Genomic DNA, 26,385 nt, shown 5'->3' with positions numbered 1-26,385 from the left:
ACATAAACTTGTATGATGAGTGAATAACAAAGGTGTGACAAAAAACAAATGTTGTTATTCTGGCTTCCAGTTCCCTTTGTTGCGTACAGTAAACAGACTGCCCCTCTTCTATTCTGGTTATTGTTATAGTTAGAGTAAAGAGTTATTATTGTATTATTATTCTATGGTCTTCTATGCTATTCTCTGCTCATTAATTTGAGAAGTACATCTTAGCTGGTGATGTGTTCAAGTACTATAAGATTCTCTTCATGTCAGTTCCAGGCTTAGCTCATTGATCAAAATGTATTGAAGTCTAAGGGTGTTATTCATTACCATTATGCAAATGGTTTTCTTGGTGATATCATTAAGTAAAGAAAGACAAGGTTGCACAACAAATAAGGTGTCTTTAGGCAGCTCAGGAGCAGCACCCTCCATGGAAAAGAAAATCTCCTTTGCATTGGACAGTGAGCCTTTTCATCTTTACAGAACTTGCATGTGCACAATAAGCTCTAAAACACCCAATAACAACAGTATGATCTCTTTCACATCATTATACCAAAAAGGTGCTACTTATAGAGAAGTAGTAGCATACTCTCTCTTAAAATTCAGTAAAGCAATTCATTAGCTTCCCATTTTAATGAGAATAATACAGGATTAAACATTTTCATTAACCTGAAGGTGTTTTTGACAGATTGTTTCTCAGCTCAGTTTTCCTTTTCCAAATACAGTAATTAAGTCTGACTTCACTTTTCTCCCCTACAGCTATATTTCATTAATGCTTACAGTGTGTACTGCTTGTAAAAAAAGTTTATCTTTAAGTGTGAAACTCATTCTGACTGCTGTAAATGTCAAATATATCTTCCCCTAAGTATTTTGTAAGAATCACTTTCAGCTCTGCTTTGTCAGGAGAGCTGACTGTACTGAAGATAACTCATGCCCCGAAGAAATGAGATGCTAATGTATTGCTCGTCATTTGAGAGAAATCTGCAAGGTGCTCTTTCATGCAAATGCAAAGGGCCCTGTCTGTCAATGAAAAGCTCAGAAACTGGTATTTTTGTGGAACAAAGATGCCCAACATGTTTGTGGCAGGTGTCCTGTCCTTGCTCGATGCCTGAAAACCTGAAATAAAAAGATAAATTTTATTATCACTCCTCGGAGCCTTTTCACAGCACCTCTCCAACTTATCCCAGTTACTCATCTCTGTGCTTGAGTTTATTATTGCATGATGTCACTTTAATGAGTGAAACTTGCAGAAACTTGGAATCTGCAGGTGATTAATTTGAGTCTTCGTGTGGAACCAAACATCTCTTAGCACCAGGTGTCCATCCATTGAAAACTTCAGGAAGTTGCTTTGAAGACAGCCTCATGGTCTCCAGTACCCCTGTCCAATGATAAACACCAGAGCTACAATTCCTAGTTTGATCTGACATGCTAGAATATTCTGTCAAGAAATGTTTTAAGTCAGTCTGTGCCCCAGCACATTGCTTTACCTCTTCATTTCAAAGGATAAGTATTCTCTTTGTTGAATGACTGAGTCTATCGACTTTGCAGATCAAATTCTCACAGAGCATATGTAATAAGTGAAAGGGCCAGCATCACAAAAATGTACTAAAAAAGGACAAAGAGTGAAAGAGAACTGAGAAGTTGACAGTTTTTTTTTTTTTTTTTTTTTTTTTTTGGTTTTGGAATGTTTGTTTTGTTTAGCAGAACTCAAAAACAGAAGACTATGCAATAAATAAGAATTTTAAATCCAAAAGACTTGTTTCAGTCCTTTGCATACTTCCTTACAGACAGTCTAAGGACACTCTTTTGAGTCCAGGAACCTGGTCAGCAAACTGTTGCTTTCCATGATGATTAAAAAGACCAGAAAACAGCTGATGTAGGCAACACTTGCTAATGAATTTCAAAGAGGAATCGTCTCTATTGATTTCTCAGCAATCTGCAGCCAGTTGGAAAAGACCTGAGTGTTTATGTCAGTGTGAATTTCTTTGGTGTAGACAGACTAGGTGACATAAAATGTCGTCATTGTCTGCTAAGAGGAGTAGCCTAATCTCACAAACCTTAATCTGTTGCTAATCCTCTACTTAGAGAAGGAGGGAATATCCATTGCTTAGAAGTTGCAAGTACAACTGATTTCACTTCTCTGTTTGTTTGATAGTTGACTATTTTAAATGTCCTTCAGCCAACACTTTCAGATTACTACCTTAACATCTGTACTAACCATTGCCTATCATGAGCTGGAAAGCATCAGGATAGAGGCTGATAGAAGTTTTAGGATAAGACAGCATCAGTAAGACTAAACAGAACCAGTGCAGAAGGCTGCCAGGCTCATTATGACCAAAGTGAAAAGCTTCAGGTTGACTTGACTCAGGCCAAATGAGTCAGAGAAAACAGAATGATCAAAAGAGAAAGAATATACCTGTAGCTATCAAAACATCTTCAAAGCTGCATTCACTGACACAGGACTCAAATGTAAATTATGTGCTGCTGTCAAGGAACTCTGTATAAAAGTCAAATTTGACATGGATGTTTTTGTAAATGACAAGAAAGCAGCTATTTAATGGTTTCCTGCCTCTGATTATTTCCAATAAAAAGATGGTGGAGGACACACAGAGGGAAATATCAAATGGATTTTTAGAATTCAAGTGTTTTGTATACCAGCTTCAACTCCACACTACAGAAAACAGTTGGCGCTGCAAACAGTCAAACTTCTGAGCAAAATGGAACTACGTGGTTGTCTTGTAATAGGGTTGGGCAGAAACTTTTCTTCTAGTAAATTCTAAAAACAGCCATCTTCTGCTCCACTGATTTGGCCATCGGTTGGACAAATACCACACCAGTGGTGCTGACAACCCCTTTGTAGATAAATTCATTCAGAAGAGAGTAGAAATAGGCTAACAGCTGTTGTTATTGTTTGTTTGCTTGTTTTATTTTTATTTGTTTGCATTAGTAGGGTAGTCCAGATTCTACAACCAAGTAGTTTAGTCCCTAAACCAACTCAAATACAAGCTAAACTTAAAAGCAAAACTCAACTGAGTGGTAACCTAAAATGAAATATGTTAAGTTGATAGCAAACTGACAGCTTCACAACGGAATAGGAGCAGGTTCTTTTAGTTAAATATCATAAAGCCTTTTCCCTCTGAGGATGTGCTTTATCAGCTCAAAAATAAATCCTCTGAGTCACCATTATCTTCTTTTGTTCATTCATACTGACCGAATAGAGGGAGAGCTTAGCGCTATATAAGTCTGAACTTTCAGCTGAGAAAGCAGAGTTTAGCTGGATAGACTAGCACTCTTCACGGTACCAGCTGTTCCATACACACACATATACATCAGTTGTGGCTCAGCAACATGTGCAACAAATGTGCTATCAAACACACCCTCAATAATTCGAGGATTTATTATCAGGCCATTTGAGACCAACTTAAATGATTGAGTGGATTCATGTGTTTACTATAGCCTGAGAATTTGCGTCTGCCCTGATAAAGCTGCTAACTGACTTCTATTTTCATCATTCCTATGGTGCCGGTGTGTGATTCATATGATAGAGGACACAGTGCAGTGATGTACTGCTATGCTGTAACACTTGAATTTAGTTTTTTTTTATTTTTACATTTATTTGAAAATTAAGACATTAAGTGTTATTAGTAAGCTGTTTTCCTGTTTTAGCCAGCTAAGCTAAGCCAAAGCTACCATGCAAAGACATGCATATCTCCACTCTGGCACATTTCCCATTGAGAAGCAGTTCAGAATGACTGAAAAGAAAAATAGAACGTTTTTTTTTTTCATTTCATAGTGAGTTACTTATCACATTTTTCCCACAGTGAAGACAGAAATAGGGACACATAGACATCTTGTAATTCATTAGTAAAGCTGGATGAGCATTTTATGCAGAGCAGATAGAGGAACAAATGGAACTGTGCATTGGTTCATTTAGTCATTACTGTCATTATTATTCAACGTTCTGGTCCTGTAATTACCCATTCCTCTTCCTGGTACACTCCATTCTCTTTCTGAATTCTTTCCTTTGCTAGCTGGACGATAATCACAAAATGAAGCAAACTGCCGAGTTTCTGCATTCCAGGAGTAGGAAGGCTTTAAAGTCATGAAGTTAATATTTATGAGGTGAAATAGTTGAGATTAGAACCAGAAATTTCATTTATCTCCTTTATTTTACATCATTAAGGTCAAATGCATAAAGCTTCACACTTTGCTGACATTTTCCAGTTGCTCAATCAGAGGACATGCTACAGCAAGAAGAGTAGAATTTTCTACTTAATTACGTGACATACATTATCATTTGATTTAGTGTCAAGAAAATTATTAAAAAACATTATGTCAATGCTCCAAAATAGCTGTGTGGAACAAAGATGTATGACTAATAAATTCTATAGGGATGTTGGCATCTATCATGGGAAAAGACATCTCTGTGTTATTATGTTGGTGTAATTACTAGATAAGCTCAGCTTGAACACTACGTTTAAACACTTTGGTTCTGCTGACATGCAAAAGCTATTAGAGGTCTAAGTAAACTTGCTGACACTCTTCGCACAGTTTAAATCAGAACTAAATTAGCCTCAGTCCACTGCTCACAGCCTGTTGTTTTAAAATCCTTGTCAAGTGTGTTCACAGCGGTGCCACAACAAAGCTCTCTATGCATTGTACTTCTTGAGTAAGTCACTCTGCCAGTGCCTCTTGCGATCTGGAAATACTGTGGGCAAGCGGATCTTTTTGAATTCCTCAATGCATTTTTTCAGATCCTCTTCCAGCATTTTTCTCTCCTCCTCATCCTCATTCATTCCAGGAGGGGGGCCGCCATTCTCCCTGACAGTGGGCCGAGGAAGCGTCTTTAGATTGAGGGTGGTAGGACGCTGGGGGCTCTCAATGGGGGGTGGTGTTGGAGGAAGAGGAGGACTGGAGGTAGAAGAAGGTTTGGAAGACAGCGGAGGTGGAGGAAGGATTGGGGGAGATGGAAGTGGAAGATCAGGGATTTCTGTTGCAGGAAGAGGTGGTGGTGGAGGAGGAGGTGTTAGAGGAGCTGGGAGTGATTTTTGAATGTCCAGTGTTGTGCAGGTTTCCGGAAGGCTTTGTGTTCGGCCTGTGCTGCCGAGTTCTACTGCGACTGATTCGATATGAGCAACAGCAGCAGGCTGAAAAGGTACCGCTTCAGTGACCGCTTCAATTACCACGTCAGTGACCACTTCACTGGGAGCTGGGGGTTCAGAGGTCACATCCTTGGAAATGGATGAAGAACTCCCTGCAGAAGAAAGAAAGAAAGAATGATGCGCTTGAATAAATAATCAAGAGTAACATTAGCATGCTTTCTTACTGAGAGTTTGATATGATTACCACGTCTCCATAACAAATATGCACATATAGTCAGCAGCAGATTCTTTTAGGTGGGGAAAAAAAATTTGTGAAGAGCAATCCTGGGTCTTTCCAAATATTGAAATAAAGAAAAAAAATTAGCACAGTAATTTCCAAGTGTTTTATCACCATAAACGCTGAGTCATCACTACCACATCAAGACCTTCAATCTAAATTTGGTCATCTTCACCGGTCTCTCAGGGTGTTGAGGTTCACAGTGTGCAGTTTTAACATGTGCAATTGTGTAGACTGTACATACCAGCCCCTGCCTGGATAAATTTTAAATAAAAAAAAAATAGATTTAATTGATTTAAAAGATCACACAAACCAAAGTAGATAAGAAGCAGAAAAAAAACATTAAGACTTCAATAAAACTTACCTTACACAACAAAACAAGTTAGGTTATCTAATGCAGAGAAAAATGTTTGTAATATCTGTTTTGTAATTTCACTAAATTATCTGTGGTCAGGCTGCTCTCACAAATAATTCATATGATTTCTTATGAAAAATAATGCATGGCTATCCATACATATTCTATGAAATCCTGAGCCCTTCAGGGCAATAATAAATCAGTGGTGGCGCTTTGTTGTGTTGTCTGCAGGATATTTCTGGCTCAGAAACAACAGAAAAGTCAAGAAATGCAGAAGAAATGTATTTCATATTTTTATCATTATTTCACAGATTCAACTGTGATACACTATGAAAGTTTTCCCTCTAATAATGTCATTTTTGTGTGTAGGTGTAGTTGTTTTACACCATCACATCAATTTGAATGAAACCTGACCACTGACTCTTGGATTGTTTCATTCACATGATTGAAAAGATAACTGTATTCTCCTATTATTAATTCGCTGCTGATATATACAAGAAGTATAGTAGGATGCTGACCAACCAATGAGGTGCTCGCATTGAATGGGCTTCCGATTCAGACATTCTCTTTTGATTGAATCAAAATCAGTGGTAATCAGTCCAATCACATGGGCCAGTGCTGTTATCACCTATCCATATTGCTGATCAGCAGAAGACTCTCGATCCTTCTGATCCTCAGCATTACGGCACATATTCAGGAAAAATAAGGTCTTGCAAGTGCTCTCTGAAACTAAGGCTTTGAAGGTCTCTGTCAATGACATGAGAAAATAAATACATTAATCACTAATCCAAATACATACTTGGAAAGGTCTTTATCTGGTGAATAGAGTATGTCAGTGTGAACACTAACTCCTCTGAAAAGCTTGACTTCAGTGCATTTTTGAAAGCTTATAATTATAATTAAAGGATCTGAAGACGTAGGACTAACTGTTCTAGAGAGCTCTTGACCTGAGCTGTCATGTATCATCTCATGTGTTAATACCCAACAACTGGAGGCGCTGTCAAATATGGAAAAATACATTTTCACCCATTTAACAATTAGATTATTAAGATCTGACTTCACAGGTGATTCACTGTCTCTTTAATACCTCCACCCCCCACCCCCTGGCCAAAAAAACTTTCATAGTGTACCACAGTTAATTTAGTGAATTAAAAACATTAAAAAGCTTTTTCTGCATTAGAAAACATAACTTGTGCCTTCATTTTGTTCTTTCAGAAACATGTAATTTTTCTGGCATGTCATGTCATTGCCACCAACAAGTAAATAAGTGTTGATACCTTGTGGTTATTTCACATATTTCTGTGAGATCAGGTTGAATATTTCCCACCAAAAATGTCTATATGTCCATAAAAATTAAGAGGATATAAGAAGTTCTTACTGAGGTGTCTTGTTTGAATAAGCCACTGTAGCTCATTCAAACAGAAACATCAGTGAATCTCCTCCATTCATTTATTTATTATTTTGCGCTACATATTAATGGAATGTGTCATTAATGTCCAGCAAGAAACAAGCAACCCAACCTTGAGCGCTACAGTTATTTGTGTCCTTTAATATAAAAAAGTAAACAAGAGCATTATAAAGACAGAGATGAACACAGAAAGGAGCTCAGCACGAGGAGAAAACTAATGACAAATGAGAGGAGAAGAGGAGAGTTTTATTTAATTTTCCCATTCACTTTTGCTTGCATGCATAATAAATTGAAATGAATGCTGTGACTGAAAGGATGGCGTGAAACCTCCTGACCAAAGCTTGACAAATCATTTTTCATGGTATGTTGATTTTTCATCTCATCTCTGTGTGAAAACATGAGTCTCTGCTGTGTGACTTCTCTGAATAGACAGTGACATGTATACAGTCTGTAAATAGTATTTGAAAGCCCATGTAATTGCTGCCTCTCTCTTTATGAAAGACCTGCTTTTTAGAGACCAGTTGGCAAGTAATATGTCTCTGGCTTCCAAACAAAACTTTAGATTTGCTCAGCAAATCAGAGAAGAGACTGGATGTCTGTTTTCATAAAGCAAAAATATTTTTAAAAAGGATCTTTTACTTTATTTTGTACAAGTATACTGTTTATTTTGGCCACTGAAAATGGTATGTATTTACACATTTTTCCAAATTTATTGATATAATATTGGGAATGAGAGCCAATCAGTATTCCTACAATAACGTAATATTTTTGTGCATCTTCAAGCTCCTATGTCATCTTATCTATTTTGGAGAATTTTTAAAAGGAGGAAAATGGAGGAAAAACGTCTGCAGGTTGATAAAGGTCTGACTTTTTGATTATTATATCAAGTGCCTAAACTTGATTCATTAACATTTGTCAAGTTATCCACATGAGTTCGTAGAAAACCTTAGACAGAGTTAACTTGTAATGACAGTCCTGCATTTGCAGTGCTCATGCAGATCTTCGTGTATAGAGTCAGAGTCACGCAACATTAAATCACAGAGGTTCCCACTCTCTATGAAGCAGCCACATACAGCACAGGGCATGCCATGGTTCATGAAAATACATATGAGCAGCTAATCTCTGTCACATGATTAATGCATGTTCATACTCAGGTACAGAATGCCACAAACACAGCTGAGGACACAATACCCAAATATGCAAACACACAAGGATCTGCTTTCCAACAGCAAAGCTGATCAATACATGAAATGAACCTGTCTTATATAACAGGAAAAGCTGCTTGTGTTCACAGAGGTGGCACATATAATTCTACCACTGACTTGGAATTCTGAACACCTGAAATCAGCAATTGTCCTCAAGCGAGCATCTCAGAGCAAGTGAGTGTCTTCTGTGTGTGTTTGAGCAATAAACTCATGTTCGCCTACTTTATGTGGAGGTGTGATTGTGTGGGCAGTATCTGTGTGTTGTAATTCTGGGCATATAATGGCATTTGAAAGAGGGACAGATAAAGACAGGGAAGAAGAAAAAAGATGCAGGGGAAGGAGGGGTTGAAGGAAGGATGTTCTCCACTGTGTGCCTGTGTGCGTAGTGTATTCACTGTCTCTCATAATGAATACATGTGTTTGAGGGCTGCTTGAATGTGGGAGTATGGGGGCTTAACAGTGTCGGAAGAATAATCCACTGGGGGATGGGCTCCGTGCTTTCCTCCACTGTTAAGCCTTATGGAGGAGAACAGCTAAAGAGTGCACTCAACTCCTTTCCCCAGGCCACCTCTCCAGGGATATACTGTATATGCAAAAGCTAGAGCATTTTCACACACAGTCTCCCCTCCCTCATTCCTTCTTTTTCTCTGTTTCTTTCAGCTTCTCCCATCTGTTTAGTATGACACATCTCTTCATTGCCATGATTACTGTTTTGAGCAACTCCCATGTGTCACTGTTGCCAGGGTTTTATACCTTTCCATTTTCAAAATGTGTCTTCCATGGATTGTAATGCTTTTACCTGAATTTTTCACAAGATTTTAGTTAGACCTTGTTAAGTCATAAAATGGCAAATACTGTTATGTGAGGACAAAGCATTATAAGTTACCTTTTTATTACAAATTCAATGTGATGAAATATTTTAAGATCTGAATTCTGAAATTGGGGCCCATTTAATCATTTTAGGATTGGTCATTTCAAGCTTCATACTTGACCACACAAGTGAGCGAATAACCCCTCCTATTCTGTAATAGTGAGGAAAAAATGTGCGAGAGCTTTGTTGGTATTGATGTGAACAAATGCAGGCCATGAAGGAAACAGTGCTAACATAAAGTTGGTCTTTTAGGATAAGCTTTGCTTTGGAAAATGGCAGCTAGTTTACTTTTTTCTGTGTTCCTGTTACAGTTAATGTTTAGGCACAAGTGTCTAAAATTTTAAAGGTGTGTTTTAACAAAATAAGAAAAAATTAACAAAAACTTGTGTCCTCAGTATATAAAAGTTAGTAAGTTAGAACTTACCAAAACAAAACTTTCAACTTGGTGCTTTTAGCACACCAAAAAACAAATAAAAAAAAAAAGGTTTACATATTAGGCAATGTATAGACCACTTTACTAATTACATTGTTCAGGGGCAGTGAAATATTTCTTAGTTCTTTACGGCGATTACTTGTGTTTATTCACAGTTTTTATGGTTGTGTTCATGGGTTTTTGACTGGTTATTAATAAATACAGGTTATTTAGATAGAGGTTTAGATGCTAGCGTAACTTTTGCTAGTCAAGTAGAATTTGCTGTAGGTTACTGTACAATAAGACTGGCTGTTTGTAACACTTCTGTTTCATGAGTTTATGATAAGATATTATCATGACTTGAAGTGACTTAACTACTGAGTTTTTATGCAGCTGAAAGGTTACATTTCAGCTCCTGTTACAAATTCAACACTAATATCTCGTATTTAGCTGTTTTGTTTAACATTTTTTGAGGTTACTTTTACTTCTGTTTTATAGGAGGGCACGTAACATGATGGGTTCATGAAATGTTCTGAAAAAGATTCTTCAGGCATTCATGAGACCCCCACGTACAGAATCCCGCTGTTTACAGCTGGAGGGCGTTGCCTGTCAAAACCAGAATCTAAAAGAGGCAGATTAGTAAGGAGTAGAACTAGAGGAAGTTCCAGGAACTACTTTGGGGGTTGCTTTTCTTGGACCAGTAAGCAGATAACTTCATTATCCTGCAATATTCCAAAGTGTTGGAGTTGTTGTTCTGAGAAAGAGTTACAATGAAAGCAGGTGATGAGTGACATTGAAGACTACAAGCAGCTTAGTCTTGTATTAGTCATATGGCTCATAGCTACTGCTAATTCAGCTTTATGTCTATGTTACGTCTGACACATGCAAACCAATGCTTATGACAGAGCTTTAACATTTTTTCTGAGGTATATCCAAAAACAGATGCAGCATCACTGTTATTTGTTTTCCTAACACTGTTTGAGGAATAAGCAGACACACAAACTATTATGAGATTTGATGTAATTCATGTTTGACTTAAATACAGGTGTGTAGACGAAGGCTACACACAAAAAATATTTATGGCCATTGAATTAACCTGAATATGACCTGGATCAATCAGCCTGTGGGTACATTCTAAAAAAAATTTAACTGTGGGTAGGCCTATTCTTTAAAAATTCACCATGTCCATTGACAGGTGTTGCTGCTCTAAGATGGGGAAACTAGCAAAGAAGAGGACATCCTCATCTCCATGGTAACACCACACTGATGTGCAGGACCTGGCACTCTACAAACGCACAGTAATGTCTCTCAGACGGAAATTAGTATTTCATTTAAAGTTGTACTATATGGCACTTTCCTGTTATTATAAAGAGAGCTCATGCTGCACAGTCTTTCCAGTTGCAGAATGTTTTATGTCTAATTACAACATATTCAGCTCAAATTCCCAACTCTGTTTTGTGAAATGATCCGTATGGAGCCTGATGACAGTGTGAGTCTCACCTCCTACAGTTTTCTCATTCATTGTCTTTTATCACAGATTTCCATCAAGCAAATACATTCTGTATGGTGGGGGGCGTAATGAGACATAGTAATACTCTATTCCTCAGCCTAACATGACATGCTGGTGCATAAGCACAGTTGCTCATATCAAAATCTCTAGAGTGCACTCACAAATGTCTGGGCAATTACAAATCTGTCATTCTACATAATGTGGAAGAAATGTCTGACATAAACAGCTGGAAACCAGCGAGAAGCTGCCAAGTATAAAAAGCAGAAAAGGAACTGAAAGTTTGCGGAAAGAAAGGGTGAATATAAATTATTCACAATAAATTTGTGAGCAAGTCATTAATAAATGACAAACAGATAAGGTTTGTTTCATTTTTATTTTTGCAGCCTTGCACAAATATAGCTCCCATTAAAGTGCCCTGCTTATTCACCTGCACCATGTGTCTCTTCTTTGTCTTCTCCAACTTTAAAAATACCCTGAGCTGCTTTTTGGATCCTATAGCCCCATAACCAGCCTGCCTAAGCAACCTTCCTGGCACCAAACTGCTCCTGCAGCCCCCCTGCCGCCTGTATTCCTTTTCCAGCCTGCATTCAGCCATAGTGCAACCATACTGTGAACTGCCACAACAAGGACAAGCCTGACTGTTCAGATTACTGATAATTAAAGGGTCAGATTAGAGTCCAAGTCTCCAGATGGCCAAGGTGAATCCCATCCTAAAGATGGGATTCAGTTCACTGCTTACACCGAGATGAGCAGACATGGAAACTGCTTGCTATGCTGACATATCTTCTCCCACTCTGCCAGTGATTGATGGCTTGCAATTAAACTTCATGAAATCTGGACTTTGTTTACATAGAAACATTGGAAATGAAATGCTCATTAACAGAGAAATTCTGAAAATATGTGAGACCCTTGGGCACAGATACATAAAAGAAGTTTCAAAGTTCAGCTGATTCATCCATAAGAACACAAAAACAAGGTCCCCATCCAAGTTAAAGCCAGGAAAACAAACTTTACCCATAAATTGATAATCAGATTGTTTTCAGAAAACTTCTAAATAACAGCAAGAAAAAAGTTTTCATAAGTAAAATAGAAATAAACGTAATGTTGACAGCCTTCACTAATAATTGGTTGCAGAATCTGGGAACAGTGACAGCCTTGAAACCGAGAGCTAACTGGAAGCTTCTGGCATCTGTCTGCTGCTTTGTGTCATTTTTGTTCAAGCTCTTTCTCTTTGTTCCAAGGGATTTTAATAGGGTTTAGATCAAGACTCGTTGCTGGCAAGTTTACAACCTTCAATCTTTCTTTTTTGCTCTTCTTTTGTGCCGTTTAATGTGTTTTAGTTGATTGTCCCACCCAAAGACTTAAAACTTTGTCCTCGAACACATTTTTCTAAACTGCTTTGGATATCTTCTCTGTTTTTGACCATTCATACATTCAGCACACATGGTGAGTAACTAAGCAGCCCCATCATATAATAAAACCTCCAAGGTGCTTTACTAATTGCGGTATTTATTTTTTGTTTTTGCTACAAGCTTAATTTTGTCTTATACATACATAGAAACAATCTGATGCACTGTCACAACAGGTTATCTTGTTTTCTTTGCTTCTTTCCTTTGGCACGTAGCTGGATCTGTGTGCAACACATTTTCTCAATTAGCATATTTACATGCACAGTTGAGTTGTGCTACAGTTTGAGTTCAATCAAGGTCATTTAAGTGGACTAATGTTGTCCCAAATATACATTCACAGGACAGAAACCATGTTATTTACTGAGACGGTAAACATTCAAGACCTTCTTATGTTTCTAACTTTCTCTACATGAGCTCACTGAGCATAACAGTGTAGCTAAATTCACTGCACAGATTTAGTCTAGAAGTGACTTAAACATGGATTTTGTCTGAAATCACTGCTATTATTAAATCAGCAATGTAAGATTCTAGAGATGCTTTAAGGGACCACAAGTCTGTTTTCATAGAAGGGAATCAAAAGAACAGATATCTAAATTATTGCAAATTTATTAAATGAAACATTCCAAAAAGAAGCCAAATGTATAATAATGTTGACTTTTTATCTTAGGATACTAAATTACATACACATGTGGACAAAACTGTTGGTACCCTTCAGTTAATGAAAGAAAAATTCACAATGTTCACAGAAATAACTTGAATCTGACAAAAGTAATAGTAAATAAAAATTCTATGAAATTTAACCAACAACATCATTTTTGTCCAGGCCTGTTTCATGAGTTTATTTTTTAAAATAATACTGTTGAAGCATGGTTGAAAAGCAATGTCTGACTTAACACTGGTTAAATTTCATAGAATTTTTATTTATTATTATTTTAGTCAGATTCAAGTTATTTCTATGACCATTGAGTTTCTGTCATTAACCGAAGGGTACCAACAATTTTGTCCACGTCTGTACAAAGGTCATTACACCAGCCCTGCATAATATTTGGCTCTCGTGTTTTTATTTGATTATGACTTATATAACAGTTACAAAAAAAAGTACACTGCATTATAAACTCATTTTAACAGCAGTCACTTCATGCAGACGTTGTGGCTTTAGGGTCCCTCTGATCTGGTGACCTTGGGGGACCTGGCTGACCAGGCTCTTGAATTAATGTCCAGAAGGTTACTGGACTGATGGTGGCAGCATCATAAAGTTCCTACTTGCATATTGTCAGTTGCAACCAAGTGTAACAGACTCCCAACTGTTTCCTCTGTCAGTTATTTCCACAGCTTCAACCCTTTTTTTTCACACAATCTATGATATCTCTGTTATAGTCTCTTCTACCCCGTCCTTCCAACTACTCTCATCTCTTCACACAGTCTCTGCATTAATGTATGTGAAGAACTTTGCCACTCCAGTCCTTATACGTTTTATTCTTTTCCGTATCTTTAAATTTGCTCCAGACTCTTTGGTTCTGTGTCTTTGATTAATGGCAGGCTCTCTTTTTTCCATCCTACTTTCACTGAATGCTTTCAATCGTTTCTTATACTCCCTTCTCTAAGTTATTCTGTGTCTTGAAGCTTAAAAGAGAAAGATTGTAAGTTAAGCAGAATAATATGCAGGGAGAAATAGCACATAATACCCCGCTGCACTTCAATAGTTACCCAGGCTGCTTTTATTTGGCTTCAGCATCTTATCCAATGTTGATGCTGCCCATTTGTGTCTCCTCCAAAGGGATAGCTGCCCCTAATCTTGCATGATGGAGTTGATGGCGGCCAGTATGTTTTGTGACAACTGCTCTCAATAGGACATGGGAGTTAAGTTGAGAAGCAGAGGTGGCAGAGTATGTTATGCCCATGCCGAAGGACAGCGCAGTGCAGTGCATAGAGACATATCTGGCTCTTTTCCTGACTCACTAAAAATAACCTAACACACAATGGGATGAGGATGCCTCAGGTCAGTGTTACTGTACTCTCTGTACACGAACTAACATGGCAGCACAGATGAACCATGTTGTCTTTTGTAGGACCGGCATACTAAAGCTCACATATAGTTATATATATGTGCAAATGGGCCAACACACACATGTTACATGATGGTGAAGACTGAAGTGGGCTGTATGCATTCTCCATTTCTCCTCCACATATTCCTACTGGCTGATCATTACTCTCAGGAAAATACCAGCCATGAGCTTTCATATTAGCATGTACTTTTCATTGTTATTGAGAGAGGATGAGGGAAGTAAATAGTGTGTCTGCCTGCTGATGCATTTAACTGTTCTCAAAGAAGAGGGAAATGATTGCACTCAATTACATCCTAAACCTCACAGTCCCAAGTCATTAGCCTCACACCAGAGGGCTGTTGCATATCTTCTCCTGGCAACTTCCATCTCTCTGTGCATTAGTGTGTCTGTATCTGTGTCAGGTCAGGTTTAGAGATGCTAACTGCCTGCTCAGCATGTTTGTGAAACCAAGTGGAGTTAGTTTCTTGTCCTCGCCTGGACCTCTTAATAACCCAGTAGTGATCCTTTTAACATCGGGGCCCAAATACTCAACCTGTACAACAAAAATCCACATAAGCACGAAACATCAAATATGATAAAAAAAAAAAAGAAAGAAAAACAAAGTAAAATATTTTAGCACACAGATCCATAAAACAGACAAGGCATTGAGTCTGATGGAACATAAGTAAACAAAGAGACACAGATGGTTACAGCTGAATGCTCTGAATGAACACAAACAACAGCATGCAAACACATCTGATTGTACACTCAGACCAAGATGTTGAGAAAATGACTCACTTTGTGTTGACACTAACTCGTGGTATATCTTAACATGAAAGATAACGTAGCCCGGGAACCTAAACTGTTTATTTGACAGTTTAAAGGTGCAACTCATGATTCACACACAGAGATAAGGCCGAAAATATAATAAGGTGTAAATGTTGCTATTCCTCTGTGTGTTTATCCTAACCATACTGAAAATACTAGTAGATCTACTTTTTATACAGTTTACAAGAGATGTTTGTAAATTCATTTAGTAAATTACCACTTTAATGCCACATTATTTCAGTTGGATCTTCTCTCCATGTAAGAGCAATACTTGTAGATTGAGCTGTTTGTTTTTCCTCTGATGAATGATCAAAAACAAATACTAGAAGGATGAAATTGAAGGTGCCAAAGTAAAAACTGAATTGAAAATGTTGACTGTGAATATTAAAGGGATACAGAAAGGTCAGAAATCAACTGAGAGTAAGTAAAAACCCAGATAAAGGGCTAATCAGGATTCATATTGATCAGAGCTGCTGTGAGTGTCTTGTTAGAATTATGCAATGGACAGACTTGGTGCAAAGTTTATCACTGGAAATCTGACTTTTTGTGGCAGCTGAGACAGTGTGAATGATGGTGCATAATGTCAACATTTGCAGACTGTGCAAGAAAAATCTACTGCTTGCTTTTAAGCACATTACCATGGGATTAAACTTTGGTAAAGAACTTAAAGAAAACCTTGCTTTGCTGAAATAAAAACAGGGTTCATTTGTTCAGCTCTGACAGGGATCAGCATGTTTGGCCAGTGAATGCACGGTTTTAAAGTGAAGCATCTAGGTGGGATGACAGCGAGTGAGAGCATTAAGGCTTTGGGAGATGACATTTATTGATGGTGCCATGAATTTACTGAACAAACTAAAGTCCAAGGAAGCTTTATTGTCCCTGAGGAGCTATGTTTTTTGTACAACCAACAAGAGTATATTGATTAACGTTGGTATTAATTGTCAATTAACAATAAAAGATGAAAAAAAGAATTAATATCAAATGCTGTGATTTTAAAAATCACTGTCAGAACTAAGTCTTTCTAAGGGCCTCACCCTATGAAGGTAGAGAATATCAATAAGGGCATAAGACTTACTCCAAATCATTACAATTGCCTTTTGTTTGTTCCCATTTTTGAGGGACAATAGCCCAGCAAACAAGTGTAAAAGTAACCATCGATTCAATGCAACAAGAGTAAAACCCTCTTATAAAGATGTGATCGACAGTAAAACCACAAAGTCTGTAAATGAAATATATTTCCCAGTGGGGGTTTTGCTGATTTCTTTAACATGAGACTAAAAAATAACTAATTTTTTCTAATGATTTGTTGTGACCTCAACAACCTGCTGATGGAAGACCACTGAACACTAGACTGAAGTGTTTTCCCTGTTGTTATCTGTTTTTTTAACTTTTTAAGAACATTTTTAGGTTGTTTTAAGAAGAAAATCGCAGCACAACCCTAGAAAATAGCAGAACTCATGTAGAAATGATTGCACTGCTAGTTTTCATGCTAATGAAAATTGAAGTCGTCATTAAAAATATAAAAAGGTGTTGAAAGAATAAAAACTTCATTTACTTATTTTTATCTGCATTTTAAAATACACATTTTAAATATTTTTAATATGTATCACACTCCCACTTCCATGCTTCACTATGCATGCAGTGTGGTGGTTTTGCCCAGGTTGAGTGTCAACTAGATAACCTGTATTTTATCATTATTTTACTAAAATAAATCTAAACTGGTGTTTAACTGGACTTAAAAGCAACTGGCCAACTACAAAAAATTCAATTTACTATCAAATAATAAAATGTTGAGAAATGTTCTGTATATTTTTGATTTCACACAAAGGTACATTCACTTCTGTTAAGTAGTGCATGATGAGGGTTGTGTAACAGAATCTCTGGGAGTGTTGACAGAGCTGACAAGACCACAAAAGAGCACATTACAGCACGGCTCTGTGAAGACTTTGTCAATATGATGCTGAACATCTCCAAATAACGGAGCACTTAATACTCGAGCTGTCAAGGAAGAGCAATCAAAAGGGAACCGCAAATCTCTGTCAGTAAAATACCCTACCGGTCTCTTCTTGCTTCAGCCAAAATATTCCATCTCGCCTTGCCCCATTTTCCAATCCCCCTCCTTTTGACACACATACACTCCTTCCTGTTCTCCTCCTCTGTCTTCCTTTCTGTTTTCAAATGCAGGAAGTAATGACCCAGCTGGCTGCTAGTCAAGGATCAGTCTAAGAGAGGAAAGTAGTCCTATCTAAGTTTGTTTCCATGTAAAGCTGCCTGTAGTAATGACAGTACCACAACATGGATCAAACCACTGCCTGAAGAGAGACAGTCTAAAAAGAAACATATATTTTTTTGCTTTCTTTTTAAATAGAAAGAGCTAAATTATTAATTGTAAAAGTTCCATCTATTTATTTGCCCCTAAAAGACAGAAAAACAAAAATGTCATGGTAAAATATCTTTATTGTCACACTGGATAGAACAGGCATATCACTATGGTGACACAACTAAAACCTGCTTCTTAATGGCACACAAGCAATCATGCTACACTTTTTAGCCACAAGTTTCACAACAGAGATTAAGAGAAAAAAGTAGCATTTCATCACAGTGTGAGTGTCAGCACTTCTCACACATCAGCTGTAGAATGTCGAGTGTCAAGGCAACTCTTGGGGGTAAAGATGGGCGGCGGTTTGGGAGACCAATGCCTGGAATTTCACGCATGAGATATGTCTTTCCATGCATGTGCTAATGACCGACCCTGGCACGCTGGCATTGCTATATCGTGCCATTGGATGGTGGCTGAGGAATGTTGCCTGCGGGTGTGTTTGTTTGGACGGGGGGGGGGGGGAGACCCTGCAGGCTCTGTCCCAGAAAGTTAACCACATAAATGTTTCAATAATTCTTCTGGAGTTTGTCAGCAATGCTTTTATCTAGGCCAGCCTGAGATCAGGTTTGGAGGTATTATACTGGAGAAATTAGCACGTGATAATCTTTTGGTTAAAAGGAAAAAACAGGGGAAAAAAGGATAATCAAGGTTTATAGATTAATACCTGATGGTCTCACCTACATTAAAATAACCCAGCTTGTTTTTCATATGCATTTTGTGGCTACTTTGATATCTGTGGGTGTGCTGCATTCAGATACTGTTTTATATTAACATAAGCCAGAAATCATCTCTAATCCTTTAGAATTGAGCTTTTTTTTTTTCCTTTTTTCTCTAAAGGAAGCATTGTCGGATATTACAATAGTTCAACAATTCCTAAATTTAGATTATTGGGTCAGTTATTGGGAAAAAAAGCAAAATAAATAAATAATTAAAGGATTTTGTAATCTGCTTTAACATAGCTTGTTATCGATGAACGTCCTCGTTTCTATTTTGGCTCTGTTTTCTGGTCAAGTGCTCGATACAAGACCGGGCTGAGAACAAAAAAAAAAGAGTAAAAGGGAAAGCATATGGAGCAATGAGGGACATGGTGCCTGAGGGAGGATTGTTTAACATTTGATAAGTAGAGTTTACTTCTAGTGACATTTCCATTTATGGGGAAATGCTAAATGGGCATTCTTGTGACTGAGCTGCATAGTGTGAAATTTAAACACTGGACTGATGAGCTCCTGTAGGGGCATGTGACATTTTTCCTGCTAATTTGTGCTCATTGTCATTTAAAAAGTGAAATCCCGTTTTGGTTATGAATGGAAAATACAAGCAAGATAGAAAGAAAACACATTTTTATTTAACAAATCACTTTGCCTTCTGTTGAACACTTCTAATTTCAGTGTCATCTACGCCATACACACTGCAGTACAAACAAACTGCAGGTTTAACATACTGACTCAGATGTCAACATCACTTCATCACACTGAAACACAACATTGTGATTTATAGACATTTCAGAAAATAACCAAAAAACTTTTGTCACTGTCAGACATAAAACTACAATCCAACACCTTTTAGCTTAGCTGAAATTCTGCACTGACTGTTCGCTGTCTCTTTCTCCAACCAAACTTACTACCATAAATTTCCGTTTCTTTATCTTACTACTGTATCTATATTTTAAATATTTTCTCTCTTTTTTACACAGTCTGCTGGATCCTTTGTTGGCTTTAAACAGCTTCAGCTTGTGTTTTAGTCTGAGGTATATGATATGCAGACCTGTCCTGAGGCTGTATGTGGCTCTCTTGTATAACTTAAACTGCCCTCACAGTGCCCTTGCTACGGCAGTGAGAAAACGATTGGCTTCGGCTGGCTACATCGTAATCCTACCCTCTCTCATGGGTATTCACTTACAGTAAGTGAGCACTATCATCAAATATGCAGCAGCTTCATCTAATACTGAGCTGAGTATGAAGAGTTACATTATTGTTGATACTGAAAACACAATCAGCTGTGGTTACTATCAATTTTCTTTTTTCTTTTGCAAACAAAAGGTCATGGTGTAAGTCTATCCCAAGAAGTGGTTCACAGCAACAAGAAAAAAGAAAGCTTTTTAATATGTAATAATACAAAGAAATGTTAATGAAGAAAAACAAAACATCTCACACCTTTCATCCCCCCCATGTGGGTAATTAAAATACTGATAGCTTCATTGCACAATCAATACAAAGATCTTTTTTTATTCTGAGACTTCTTGATGTTTTAACTTTTTCATGACAGCCATTTGCCACAAATCCAGCGTCTTCTCTGAAGAAGAAGCTCCTCACACAGGATACATTCTACTTCCCTGCTTTTTCTTGTCTGCGTGGCAGCATTAAGCTGCATTCCTTCGAAACAACAACTTAACACATTATAACTATGGCACGTACCCACACCATGTGGTTGCTGGTCACATTTAATAAAACCAGAAGGAAATTAGATTACACTGCTATTTTATACTGGGGCCATTCGTGTCCCTCAAGGCTGATAAGATGTCCAATTATTTGGTAATTTAGTTCAGATGAGCAGGAGACGGTCCATTCTGCTCAAGTACGCAGGCAAAGTATATTACTGTACATCACAGCAACTCTTTAAGCCCTTTCCCTTATGCCCTTATGACAGGTGTAATAGTCATATGGACACACTGGAGCGCTTATTTAAAAAAATTAGCTCTTGGATACAGTATTGTGCTTCACCAAGTCATATGAAGTATACAGGGTACAAAAGGGGAATAGCACATAGAGGGTATCAGTCTCTGCAGGGAAGGATATGGGGCTACTGTAGTTGAGCAATGGGAACTACAACTAGAGCGGCGACTTAAAAAGAGGACAAAAGCTGGACCTGAGGATGAGGAGGAAGTTGGATTTGTGGTTGAAGAGGAAAGCTGTGGATTCGACCCACAGAAAGGGCATGAAGAGTCAAAGCAGCTGGGTGCTGTTCATGAGAGGCTGCAAAGAGAGATGGAAGGGCACAACATCTACAGTACACCTACTGGACCAGAAGCCATCAGAGAGAGCAAGAAAGGATGGCTGGAGGCTTTAGGAAGGAGGAGGGGTGGGAAGGTCTCTTGGAGGCAGGGTGAGGGGGGGCCAGGGGAACAAAGCCAATAGTCTCACTCACGGTAGAATACATATTCAGTGTAGCTGGTCCAGATCTTGTCATCCGTCTGCTCGTGGGCAAAGGCGCAGGTTCCTGTGGAATTACAGGCCACCATGTGAAAGCCTGCGTCTGCCAGCTTGTCAAAGGCCTGTTCCAGAAAGGTGAACTTGAGATAGTAGCGGGATGTGTAGCGCTCAGGGGGGCGGTCAGGGTCACGGCTCTCATTAAGAGTCTCTCCAAACACCTCCTTAGCCAGGGAGGTCTTTCCACACACCATTATCCGTGCAACCCGGCGGAATTTGGCATCAGTGTGGCTGTCGCGGCCCAGGGTGTATGAGCCTCTATAACCAATCGTGATGAACCCAGAGCGTTTGCCATCCATGGCACCAGGTACCAGGCTGGCACAGGCTGCAGCAGCAGCTCCAAGGGAGCCGAGGTTACGTGCTGTGTCAGTCCCAGGCGAGGAGTCCTCTGGGTCACTCTGACATCCTTCGTCACCCAGGGAGTTCTGTTTGCTGATTTTAGGTGCCAGCAACTTGACAAGCTCAGGCAGGTTGAAGAACTCGGCTTCCCTCTGGAGACGACCACGCTCAGGGAAGTGGTCTGGGAGAACCAGCTGTTGATCCCGCATGTAGTCCAGGATGTAACGGAAGAGGAAACCATCACGGTCCACAAAGAAGCGCCCTTTGGTGTCCCTGGCCAGTCCTTTGGCTGATTTTCGATTGAACATCTCCCACAGCAGAGAGTCCGGCACACTTGTAAGGGTAGAGTAGCGGGTAATATACACCTGGCCACCAACATTTAGCTCAATTATCTCAGGAAAGGGGACCTCCTCCCCAGATATGCCACTATCTGGTAAAGCCATGCTTAAGCTCTGCTGCACCTGGACGAAGCTTTAAAAACTCTGGTGAACTTATAAATGTTTTCAGCAAAGCCTCACAGTGATTGTAGCGGCCTGTTGCGTGTCTAAAGACTTTCAGGTCCTCCAGCAGTCTGCCCGTAGCAGCTGAGCGGCTGAAAATGCTGCGAGCAGTTGCTCTGCGCGCAATAATAATAAAAGCTCCCCTAAAAGCCGATAGAAGCACAGCCTCTATTCTAACTACAGCGCTTCTCCTTAACTGCTACAACATAGCGCGGTGTGTTTCAGGCAGGGCTGAACGGATCCGTGGTGTTCACGTCCTTTACGCGCAGAAAGATGTGGTATCCAGAGGATGGAATTCTCTGTTTCACACCAGTTCTCCGAGCAGGAAATGTAATATTTACGCAGCTGCTCATAACGACTCCTCTTCCTCCAATTTTGGTCGGTTGTCCTGGCGCAAAAAAAGATCAGATGACCAAACTTCCATTGAGCAATTCATGGTTAGTGATGAAGACGACAGGTGTGATGTTGTCAGCAAAAAACCGGAGGATGAAGACTTTAAAGATGTAGTGAGAGATTATAAAGGTGAATAAAAAGATCTCCAACGGTTCCATCACTCGGACAGTGAGATTTACGCGAGCCGCTTAGCCTCTGCTCCTGTCTCGTGTCAGACTGTACCTCTAGCTGCAGTTTAACCAGGGATCCGCAGATATTTCTCCTGGATAGCCACGCCCACCTATGATGACGCGCCTCTGCTGTGACCCGAGTCGAAATAACTTATCTGCCAAGGACCTTTACAGTGCCTCAGGGGAGTCAGGCTAATAGTGTTTGTCAGTTTTGTCAAAAGCTGTACTGAAATGTTAATTGCTAAATTTCCAAACGCACTTGTCGGAGTAGTTTAAAGCGATCAAAAGGTTAAATAATTGCACTGCCTGTGTCACATATGGAGTGTCATTTAAATCTTCGGAGTGCTCTTTGATTTAAATACATTTTGCTTTGGGGAAAACTGACAATGATCCAGAAGAATGGGGAAACAGCGACATCCAGTGAATGTGTCGTCTGAATGCATCAGAAAATATGATGATTTTATTGTTAACAAATATTAAATACATGGCCATCCGCTATTTCTCTGATTTGTGGAGACACTGGTATAATTGCCTTTTAAAAGATTGAAGCTCTTTTTATTGGTATTTTTATGCCCTTGTTGTACATTGTTATTTGTCTGTCTGTCTGTCTGTTTGTTTTTTACTATGGACCACGAGTCCGCAATAAAGTCTATCTATCTATCTATCTATCTATCTATCTATCTATCTATCTATCTATCTATCTATCTATCTATCTATCTATCTATCTATCTATCTATCTATCTATCTATCTATCTATCTATCTATCTAATTGAAGGGGAAAGACTTTCACTTCCAAATTGATTTAATCTGATTGTTCTTCATTATATGATGTTAAACAAATACAGAGTTATAGCCATAGCTTTGGAAGCTTCCTAGTTTGAGCACATCTTTGGTTATAAATGTGTTTTTCTGATCAACATTCAACACGAATGTTTGAATAACCTGTGAACAGTTTGACGAGGCTGCAGTACTGCTGCTGCAGAGAGAAAGTCAATCTGTGCTGTGTATCTGATCTTTGAAGCTTACACACTTGTGATTTGGACATTTTAAACCCTCCAGGTCAGGTACATTGAAAATAGATCTTTCTTTTTTTAATGAGCAGTTTGAGGCCTGAAAACATGCTAAACAAGTTCCATCAGCTTCATATTTGAACCCACAATGAGGCAATGCAGGTGAGTCACAGTTAACAGGTCTGTTAAAGCAATTCTTCCCATTTCTTTCTACCAAAGTCATGTTTTGTTGTTCACGACAAAGGCCTTTCCCCTGACTAATCAGCTGACCAGTCGTTCGTCTCCGCCCCCCACCCCAACTCCATCCATCACCAGGCAATCTGGCACTCAGTTCCCTGAAGGCCCTGCAGTCTCCAGCTGGCTCACACTACAGCCTCGTCATCAACAATCTGCATCGGATGACTGTGATTATGTGGGCCACAGTGGGAGCTGGAGCTAATGTGGTAGGGCTTTCTGCCAATGAGGCAAGTTGATGACACTGTCCCAGCTCCATTTGATCTTCACAGTCAATAAAATAATTAAGAGTGATACACTGTGCATCATCAAAATCCTGTAGAGTCCTCAGCAAAAGTAACAGGAATATGTTGGAATAGTTTTAGTTTTTAGAAAGAATTCATCCCTGCGGTTCAATGAAAAATTAAAGTTGGTAAAATTGTACTCATTGTGTATAAATGATCATCTTTTCACTAAATGCACCTCAATTAGTGGCGGGTTCATCATTCTAATCACATCCACGGTGCACTCAGTGATGCTCAGAAATACGGAAAAAATGACTACATCAAATAAATTGGTTTGACCTTCCGCAGCAGCTGGATTATCTATTTGCGACTGTCAGTTTTCATCACAGTGATGGCCTTCTGAGTCTGCTAGGTGTACTCTGTGTGTGAGTGTGTGAGCAGAGATGAAGCTTGCAACCTGAGAGAGAGGTATGGTGGTTCAGATTTCTCAGGGGGGGAAATGTGCTTATTGTTGCAATTTCAAAATGCACGGATTAAAAAAATGCTGCTAATATAGAATAGCTAAATTATGCAGTGACAAAAGAAAAGTTATTTAGAGTATTTTATGGATATGTCTGCAGATTGATCTGCACTTCTTCTGTTTTCTGCTGACAGCAGCACCCAGTGAGTGATTTATGAGATATTTTGTGGGATCAACGAAAATGAAGAGGTAGTTGCATCTATATCCTGAGCTGTTAGTGATGCCTGTATGAACCAATCTGCACAGCCTCATTGTCCTCAGCACGAGACGTCACTTATCTTACATGATGACACTGACATGAAACTAAACACACCTCAATTCAATTCACACAAGATGTTTTGCTACAAGTGTGACTGACTGACCCATGTAAAGGCAGAAGATGCAGGTTTTTGACTAAAACTCCCCACACACTGGTGATTACTGCAAGCTGTTATGTAAAGGTAAATGTGTAAATTTAAAAAACTTAACTTTATTCCTTATTCAGTAAGTGCTTTCATTGTCTTTTCCACTAATTGCACTGAAGTATTTTAATAAGTTCCTTCCTTTTCTGATCCCTCTCCCAAACAAGATCTGCTCCATTAACACATCATGGATACAAATGAAAAATATGTTACAGCATTTATCACTGACAAAAATAAATGATTTCCTTCCCACATACTACTAGTTCTTGAAGATTGTGAAATAAATTAAAGACTCAATTGACATTACTATCAGTCTGAGGACATTATCAGTTTAAACTTGAGTTTCAAAGAAGAGATCTGATTTAAACAGAACATAAAATCAATCAGATTTAAGGTTGTTGTGAAACATCTTATTAGAAATAACAGTGCCAACCTTGCCTCACCTACAAAACAGGTTGCATGGCTAGCACTGAGCATGGATCTCTACTGGCCAGGGATATTGACAAACCCTTCACAAATATACTTTAAAAGGAGGGTAGTCAGGCTATGTAGTGTTGAGATTTTCTCTTTAATTGTTGAAATATTTATGAACTAGAAACACTCAAAGCGCAGACCTCCACCAAACCACTGCTATTTTTTCTTTGCCCATGATGGTTTATGTTTTTGTTAAAAGTCATAATGACCAAATAATCCCCATCTCCCCATAGTAAAGAATCATTTTTCTTTCTTTTTTTTTTTTACCTTGTCCTGTCCAGCATTACAGCAAGCAGAATGGTGGTCTGGTTGAGCCAAACAAATTTGCTTTGCCAAGAAGAGCTTTATGGTTATAAGGCTCCTCATGATAATTTAAGTATTATTATTTTTAAATTTGTCTATTGCTGAATTTACATATTTATGCTGGACCTGACAAAACGGGTGGGGGCAAAAAGAAAGGAGAAAATAAATAAAAAGGAAAAAGAGAGGGAAGAGAGGACAAAAAAAAAGAGACAAGGATACACCTGATAGATACTAACAGAATGAAATGTTGCGTCTTAACAGGAAAAACCAGACAAACAGTTGCTACAGCTGTTAGGGAAACAGAAAACTGCCTGCAACATCTTCAAGAAAACAAAGATGACACTCATCAGAAGGACCCATAACAAGACAGACAAGCTGTAAAAAAAAAATCACAACAAAAAAAATGTAAGCTACACAAAGACAGCATGAACGTAACTGCAGGTGATTAAACCCACATGACCACATTGTGATTGTATCAGCATGAAGGTTAGTAAATGTAGGGCCAAAATATCAGGCATCAATAGTGATCAGTGATCATGCTAATGTGACCGGGTCACCACAAAGATCAGAGGCAGACCAGAGAGACCCGGGACCTGGGAGACCAACTCAGAGCACGTATTCCACCCAACCTACCATAGGGACCACCACGCATCCGTCCAGAAGGTAGAAGAGGAAGGCCTTAGCCAGAGTGCCCCACGGGCACGGAGTTTAAGGGCCAGGAGGCCGGGGTCGGCGGAGGTGGATAGAGCACAGTGCCCAGGGCCCCAGAAGCCCAAGAGCAACCCACGCCCCCAAGGCACAGGAAAGTCAGGCACACTATAGACCAG

General features: G+C 38.9%; 2 protein-coding genes across 2 annotated transcripts; both read right to left on the bottom strand.

Annotated features, from left to right (window-relative positions):
* Positions 1–4,172: 4,172 nt before the first annotated feature.
* On the bottom strand, positions 4,173–11,134 carry LOC121642794 (formin-like protein 3). Its single transcript, XM_041989744.1, has 2 exons — positions 11,113–11,134; positions 4,173–5,236 (listed from the first exon to the last, which is right to left on the bottom strand). The coding sequence occupies exons 1-2, from the start codon at positions 11,132–11,134 to the stop codon at positions 4,632–4,634; spliced, it is 627 nt and encodes a 208-aa protein (XP_041845678.1). The 3' UTR covers positions 4,173–4,631.
* Positions 11,135–19,109: 7,975 nt separating this feature from the next.
* On the bottom strand, positions 19,110–22,457 carry kctd12b (potassium channel tetramerisation domain containing 12b). Its single transcript, XM_041990560.1, has one exon. It carries the CDS (start codon positions 21,770–21,772, stop codon positions 20,921–20,923), a length of 852 nt encoding a protein of 283 aa, XP_041846494.1. The 5' UTR covers positions 21,773–22,457; the 3' UTR covers positions 19,110–20,920.
* Positions 22,458–26,385: the final 3,928 nt, after the last annotated feature.

This window comes from Melanotaenia boesemani, chromosome 7 (assembly GCF_017639745.1).
Source record: "Melanotaenia boesemani isolate fMelBoe1 chromosome 7, fMelBoe1.pri, whole genome shotgun sequence".
Lineage (NCBI taxonomy): Eukaryota > Metazoa > Chordata > Actinopteri > Atheriniformes > Melanotaeniidae > Melanotaenia > Melanotaenia boesemani.
The sequence above is the reverse complement of the archived record's forward strand: the minus strand, read 5'-3'. Positions and strand labels throughout refer to the sequence as shown.